This window comes from Juglans regia, chromosome 2 (genome assembly GCF_001411555.2).
Source record: "Juglans regia cultivar Chandler chromosome 2, Walnut 2.0, whole genome shotgun sequence".
NCBI lineage: Eukaryota > Viridiplantae > Streptophyta > Magnoliopsida > Fagales > Juglandaceae > Juglans > Juglans regia.
The window spans coordinates 3944720-3952847 of record NC_049902.1 but is presented as its reverse complement, the minus strand read 5'-3'; the positions used below and the strand labels follow the sequence as shown (position 1 = coordinate 3952847).

At 35.0% G+C, this 8128-nt stretch overlaps 1 protein-coding gene across 1 annotated transcript; it reads right to left on the bottom strand.

Annotated features, from left to right (window-relative positions):
* Positions 1-1439: 1439 nt before the first annotated feature.
* Positions 1440-7764, bottom strand: LOC108999250 (betaine aldehyde dehydrogenase 1, chloroplastic). Its single transcript, XM_018976114.2, has 15 exons — positions 7590-7764; positions 7266-7408; positions 6772-6852; positions 6545-6693; positions 5294-5386; positions 5087-5210; positions 4891-4956; positions 4731-4797; positions 4499-4575; positions 4012-4125; positions 2845-2922; positions 2609-2760; positions 2409-2469; positions 2175-2281; positions 1440-2006 (listed from the first exon to the last, which is right to left on the bottom strand). Exons 1-15 carry the CDS (start codon positions 7696-7698, stop codon positions 1916-1918), a joined length of 1512 nt encoding a protein of 503 aa, XP_018831659.1. The 5' UTR covers positions 7699-7764; the 3' UTR covers positions 1440-1915.
* Positions 7765-8128: the final 364 nt, after the last annotated feature.

Here is an 8128-nt window from a genome sequence, read left to right as displayed (position 1 = left end):
TAACATTCGCTTGCATTTTCTATGATAAATACTTTTGTAATTAAGAGAGATAGATATAACATGTGAACCCCATCGTGTTTAATGTTTTCTGTGGAAAAAGTAGACTTAAAAGGTTCTGTTTGGATTGAGAGATGAAATAAAATGAGATGGGATAAGATCCTATAGTTTTAGATGAGTTGAATAAAATATTATATAAATATTATTTTTTAATATTATTATTATTTTGAAATTTGAAAAAGTTGAATTGTTTATTATATTTTATATGAAAATTTGAGAAAGTTGTAATGATGAGATGAGATGACTTCTCAATCCAAATGGGATCAAAGACTTTATCAATATTGACTCGATGTTGTATCTAATAGTTTTATATCATGTCTATTTATAATATCAAGTCATTTTAGTGACATGGTTTTTAGCCTGATACCAATTATTAAAAGCCTAACTAAAGTTCGAGGATTGTTAAATACTGATTATCCGTGTAAAATTTGGTAGACCGTTGGCCCATTGAATGAAGCCTATTGCCATGTAAAGATTATCACCTAAGTGGTTCGGAACTTTCCCCCATTTTTTTATTCCCCAAAGAAAATCTGCAATGCATGCATAGTAATACTACATATAATTAGAGAATGTACAAGTGATATATAGTAGCTTTAAAAAAGAGTAAGATTTATTATTAAATAATTAGTTTTTTTTCATGTAAGTCTTATATTTGTTCATTTTTTTCAAAGTGATTGCACAACATATGCGCATTCACGATTACAACTATTATTTCTCATACATTAAAACAATTAAAAAAAAAAGGAAGATTAAACAATTTTATGAAAAGGGTTATAATTTAGAAAATGGAAGTGAGAAAATCGTGGAGGTTCTGTCACGTGACTCACATGCTCTTCAACGCCGGTATAAGCCTACATTATTATGCGTAAAAAAGGTATGCCATGTGAGTCCTCTGCAAAAGGTGTTTTAGTTATATTTTAGGCCTTGTTGGATCCCTATGGATACCCCTCCTCCAAGTCCTAGGAATATACATCCTCTTCAATTGAAATTGAGCAGAGATTCTCTCATCTAAATTAGATGATTCAATTTTAGAAAGAGATAAGACACATCGCGTGAATCCTAAAGCATTTAATACCGCCCATATAAAATTCTTAGACAATGCTTTCATTTCATCTCATCTTAAATATCCAAATATCACAAATATAAATACTTTTCAATTTTCAATTTTTTTATCTAATTATTACTTAATTATTACAAAATTTTCAAACTCTAAACAAAACACAAAAAACAAATCAACTTTTTCAAATTCCAAAACATAAATAATATTAAAAATAATATTATAATTATATTTTAAGTTTATATATTTTTTATTCAACTATTTCTCTCATTTCCCAAAATCCCATAAAATATTTTAACTCAAACTATTTCTAACTCATCTCATCTCAACTCAAATATCTCATTACTATTCACAAAACCATCTCAACTTATTATCCAAACCGAGCCTTAATATTGTATCAATCTCTTTGTATTGAAACATCCAATTCCGTCAAGCAACTAGAGAACATCCCCATTACAAACTGAGACCTCAAATCCAGTTGAAGAGCCTTGTAGGATTTAGGACCATATCATCCCCACTTACTGGATACATGGCAGCAATAGGATTGCAGAGGTGCTAATAGTAGCAAATGGCATTGTGTCAGTTCGATAACCATAATCCCATCATGCATGATACTGAAACTTAAAACCAGCCAAAATAATCCACGCTCAAGAGTCAAGACCAAACAAAATAGAGAATTGGTTCTAACAGTTTATATTATTTTCTTCTGTCCTTCAAACGCCGAGTTCAACACATGAAACACCCTCTCAAGTTCTCAACCTTATTTCGTGTTACTTTGGTACAACTGCTATGGTACACTTTTCACAACTTTGAAGGAGACTGGTACCATCCCCATGGTTCATCAGACACGTACTGAGTAACCTGCTTCACGCTCAAATAATTGTTGAGCCCCCTGTTAACACAAAATTGACAATATGTTATCACAGGCTAAGAATATCACCTACTGTTATTTCTCCCTTTTTATATTCTTTTTTTTTAAAATGTGTTATTCATCAGATTCAATTTTAAGTATATATTTAAATCTCATTTTGTATCTCTAACTTGAGAATTTGGGTCATACCATTCCCCTAATTCACGCCCAAAACCGCTACGCTTGTTGCCGCCCCATGGAGCTTGAGTGAAGCAAGGCTGTGAGCAATTAATCCAAACAATTCCTGCCTGAAGAGCCTGCAGAAAAGCATTAAAAAAACAACATTCAGTCCCAGAACTAGATAAACTCAATTAAATGATGGTTTCAATGATTATTTGGGCCTGGTGATTTCTTTGTTCCTTTTGAGTGCAAATCAAGTCTCACCTTACTAACGCGATCGCACCTTTCTAGATCGTTTGATATCACAGCACCACCTAAACCATAGCTGTGAAAGACCAATAAGAGATCAAAACAAAATCTCCTAAATCAAAACAATCCGCCTTCTTCTCCATTAAAGAAAAAAGTGCCCTACAAGAATTTTAGGTAAATTTGTTTGTCATAATTGAACAAAATTATTGGCTTACTGGGTATCATTCGCTAGCTCAATGGCTTCATCTTCGCTACTGAATGTCTTCACACACAAAACTGGTCCAAAAACTTCCTCCCTCCATATTTGCATTGAGGTAGTTACATCAGTTATGACTGCTGGTTGGATGAAAAATCCTTTCTTTAGATGCTGCCATTCACATGTACAACAATTCGAAGTCACGACAAATTCAGAAACATGACAATGCTGATAAGTCCAAGCAAAGGATTATACCTCAGGACGATCCCCACCACATACTATGGTTGCACCTTCACTCTTAGCCGTAGCAATGAACTTCAATACTTTCTCATACTGAGGACGATGAAAAAATATTAAATAACACATCACGCCTTAAAAAGTTACATCAGTAGACTTAGATAGAAATTCCAAGTTATATCACTGGAACTGAAGCCAAATTTGTACAAAACTACTGAAAAATAAACTAAGTTTAATAATTATCAAATAGATATTATGATTCAATATATAGGTGAAATTCTTAAATTTTCCACTTCATAACATTCATCGGAGTAGTTAAACCCACAAATTTGACAACATAACAAAGGCCAGGCAAGGAAGAATTTTCCCCAAAATGTCCCACAAAACATGCATGCCTTGAATGTTGCTTAGTTAATGATAACTAGCTGACGAGATGGTTTTGGGGAAAAATTCCATTACCGGGAATACACAGGAAACTGCTTTAGTGATTTCATGCCAACCAATGACAATCACACATTATACCAAAACGCCTTTCTTCTTCTTCTTCTTTGCATTTCTTTTTGGGAGGGGACACCCTTCCCACCTTATATTTTTTCTAAGCATGTTCTGTGCTTAAAGATAATGTATACCCATATATCAAACAATAAAAGTTGGCAAAATAGCTACTGAAACTGGAATTGATAAAACAGCTTACAATCACTGATTTTGATAACCATGTTTTTTATAGGAAAACCTTCGTAAACAAAGCATTAAAAAACCAAAACTATCTCAACATTCACAAAAACCATGAAATTTTAACATATTGCATACAAAGTGGCAAAATTTCTTTATGAGAAAGAGACCAAATCAGGAGAAGATCTAATACATAATAATTCTTAGATTTTCCTGTCCTATGCATTAGAAAATGGCTGAGAAAAACAAACTAATCCCAATTCCCTATTTGCCACTGTTCTATAAGTCAAAACATGTTAGTGATAGTTTGGTTTACAAATGAAACCAATTTCATAGTGATTATGATGCACTAATGAGGTCAGTTTTAATGAAGTGTTTTCGAACATTTCCCCAACAATTTTTTTTAAGTAAAATGAAAATTTTATTAACATTTCCCCCCAAAAATATATATATATATATGTGCACATATATATTTTTATATATACGTGCAGAAAATATAAATTTCAACCATACCTGACTGCCACTAACAACGGGGCCAAGTCTGCAGCCTTCTTCCAGAGGATCTGAAACCTTGATGTTTTTTATCCATTTTACGAGCCTATCCAAAAATTCTGCAGCAATGCTTTCCTGAAACAATTGTAATTGACCACATCATAACTTATCGAGGAAAGGGAGGAAACATAACGAATCCTGGTCTGAGAAGCATTTTTTAAGTGTGCAATTCCCATTATCAGCAATCACAAGCTCACACAAAACCGGCAGTGAGCTTATTAGGTGCCATACTATATGGCTGGTAAAACTCATGTACCTTAATTATGCACTGAATTATAATATTTTCCCCTCATTTATGCAATTCGTAACACAAAGACAAAGGGTAGCTAGAATATGGGTGTGCGTGTGTGTGTGTGCGTGCGTGTGTGCGTGAGAGTGAGAGAGAGAGAGAGAGATCTTACATAGATGGCCTAATACGTGTAAAAAATCTTGTAATGATCATACTTACGTGCACAATGAGACGGGATGTTGCACTGCAAATCTGACCATTTGTCCAAAAGCAACCAAAAGCAGTCCATTCAGCAGCTGTTTGAATCATGGACAAGCAAAGAATAATTATCAATACAATAAAACCAAGCAGTAGCATGTGTTTTTCTAGTTATATGGGTTGCATGCCAAACTGTCTTCTATATACAATCTGTTTCCGATATAAAAGATTTAATGATCCATGAGGCACTGACCCTTATCAAGGTCAACATCATCAAAAACGATAATTGGGCTTTTCCCACCAAGCTCCAGTGAAACAGGCTGCCAAGAAACAACACAAGTTAACATATGAAAGATCATGCAAAACAAATAAATGTCACCGAAAATTATCAATATATACGAAGGTTAAATTACCTTGACCAACTGAGCTGCAGCTGTCATAATCTTACTCCCGGTGATGGTGCTTCCAGTGAATGCAATCTGTTGACAACTTAACATGTTAACTGCCACAGCCAGGTAGCTAAAAAAACCTAAATAGACACTGAGTTATGAAATATGTAAGATGATTCTGCTTCATACAATTTCCAATGGGAAAAATTACTAAATGGACCTTGTCAACATGGGGATGGGATGCCAAAGGAGCACCGGCCTCGTGGCCGAATCCAGTCAGAATATTAAGAACACCACGAGGCAGACCGACCTCTCTGCACATTTCAGCCAGCTCCAAACAGGTCCTGAAATGTACAAGATGATGACATGCAGCAGACCAAAACAAAATCAAAACTGAACAAGTTCATATAAATTAATGATGCCATACACAGATGCCACTTCAGACGGTTTCAGTATTGCGGCACACCCAGCAGCCAAGGCAGGAGCCACTTTCCATGTAGCCATCAACAGAGGATAGTTCCTTTAACACAATAAAAGGCAAGCACTTTATCAATGATTGGCATTCTTGTTCACAGTAGTCATGGTAGGTCATCATTAAAAAATAATCTTAACAATGCTAAAGACTAAGGATCACCATCAAATAACTACCCCGCTCTATAAAACAGTTGAGATCCCCTGTTCCACTAATCTTTGAAAAAAGGCAAAGGAATTGGAGTGTGCACTAGAGGGTTACAGATGAGTAATTCAGGCAAGAAAAGGAAGCACAATCTTAAAATTGCATGCATTCCTGAGGAGTATAGTTATTAACAACAGAATTAAACAGATAAGCTAAGATTCATTTCTACAATGAAAACAAATGGTTAAATTAGCAAGGAACAATTTGATTTAAGTTGACAAAGTCAAACAAATTGAGTAAGGCAGGCAACTTAAAATATCAAGACTAGAGGGCCCCATGGTGGCAAAGAATTTGAAACTCCAATAGTTCTGAGAATATTTATTAATTTGAGTTGGCTTCCCCCTTTTTTTTTTTGATAAGTAAAAAAAGAGTTGGCTTCCCACCCAGAAACTACAAATGAATGATTTAAACTTACAACTTGAACAAGTATTCCAAAAATTTGAAGCACTACTAATATGAAGACTCCAATGAATCATTACCCACAAAACACACAATTTTGAGATCGTAGAGGAATACCAAAATGATATGTCAATTGCAGAAAATCAAAGACATTGATGGCCAAGAGCATAGTGACCAAAAGAGTTGGAAATATATATTTTTTTAAATCTGTGATTCTTGTTGCTATTTTGCTTTCTTAAAGCAGTGTGACCTGATGCTTGGTTGCTAAATGTAATACATTGACCCATTAAAGTTAACAAGTTGAGCAGCAATCAGGAAAAGACACCTTGTGAAGCTACAACTTAAAGTATATAGAAATTCAGATTAAGCACCTGAGTTCAGCTTATTTTTTTACTTTTACAATCATGTAGGAATATCAAATGAACTATGAAATGCAAGACATGCAAATATAAATACAGCCCCGTTTAAATTGATACTGAAGATCCACGTGTGAAGGAAGAAAGATAAGGTACTATTTTTTGCAATCATCAAGCCAGCAAATATAACACTAAGAAAGAACAAACAGGAATGCATAAACATTCAACATATAGAAGCGGCAAATACCATGGAGTAATCAACCCAACCACCCCAATCGGCTCCTTAAGAACATAACTCTTGAATGATTCCATGGGAAGGGAAACTGGTGCCTTTTGCTTTGCATCCAAACCTTCAGCAAGGTCCGCATAGTAGTCAAAGCACCCAGCAACATCATCCTGGATTACGTTAACAAGCATGAAAGGCAACATACTCAATAGTTGACAGAAGGTTTCCACAAAGTGTCACAAGCTTACAATGTCCCATGCTGCTTCATCCAGCGGCTTTCCACAATCAATTGCTTCAAGTTTAGCTAGTTCAGATTTCCTATCTGTTATCTGCATGCATACACGACACCAAATATCAGAACATTATTGACAAAACCCCGCTTTGATATCCAGTCATCACAGAGCCATTTCTCTGGGATCATGCTTTCAAATCATCTGTTAATCATCGACAGTGATCTTGAACCAGATAACTGGTCTAGACATTTCTTGAATGCATATTTAGTCAGCACCTAATACATATTGGGCACACTTCGCACGAAATGAAATCCAAATTCACACAAGATGTATGCAACTCGTGAAGTTTAAGAAACTAATGATGACTAATGATGAATAATGTAAGGCACGAAGTGTGTTCCTGTCCTCTGTTCTTTAAAGCCAAGTTCACACTTTTTATTTTGAGCTATTGCATAGCAACCCTAATGGATCACAAAAATAGAATTTCAATTTCTGACACAATCCAATACCTTGGCGGCGATAGCACGCAAATACTTGGCACGAACGGCCCCGGAAGCAGAGGCCCAATCTCTGCCTTTGTTCCGAGCAAGAGCTTTCCGCGCGGCATCCACCGCAAGCTCCACATCCTCCGCAGTTGCCGCCGGTATAGTTCCTGGGTGAAAAAAAAATTATTCCCACGAACTCGAATATCAGATTTTCTTCAGAGCTCAAAACCCAAAAGCACAGAAAAAAAAAAACCCAAAAATATTTGACATATAAGCTAACGTTGTAATGAATGAATGGTCACAAACTTGCAGAAATCGGAACAAACTGAGAGAGAGAGAGAGAGAGACCGATGATCTCTTCGGTAGAGGGGTTGATGATGGGGATACGTTTCTTGAGGGTGGGTTCTCTCCATTCGCCGTCGATGAATAGCTGCCGAGATGGAATTGGGATCGCCATTTTTCAGTCTCTCACTCTTTAGCTGTCTCAGAGTCTGTAGTATTTAGTGATTACTTAAATTGTGCTATTAAAGGTGAGGTTAATTGAATTGAGATTAAAATCAAAAGGATGAAAAAAATATTATTAAAAAATATTTTTTAATATTAATTTTATTTTAAAATTTAAAAAAGTTAAATTTTTTATTTTATTTTATTTTATATAAAAATTTAAAAAAATTATAATAATAAGATAATTTTTAAAATTTTTAATTTTAGTCAAACGAGACTAACCTTTCAACTTTTTAAGAAAAAGTCAAAATCTAGTTGGAGAATCTGGTTTCCTATATTTCGGCTGTCCTGATTACTATTCCGAATGCAACTATCCCAGAGAGAGAGAGAGAGAGAGGGTATAGATTCAAATGTAACCTTCATGTGGTTCTCTCTTCTGAATT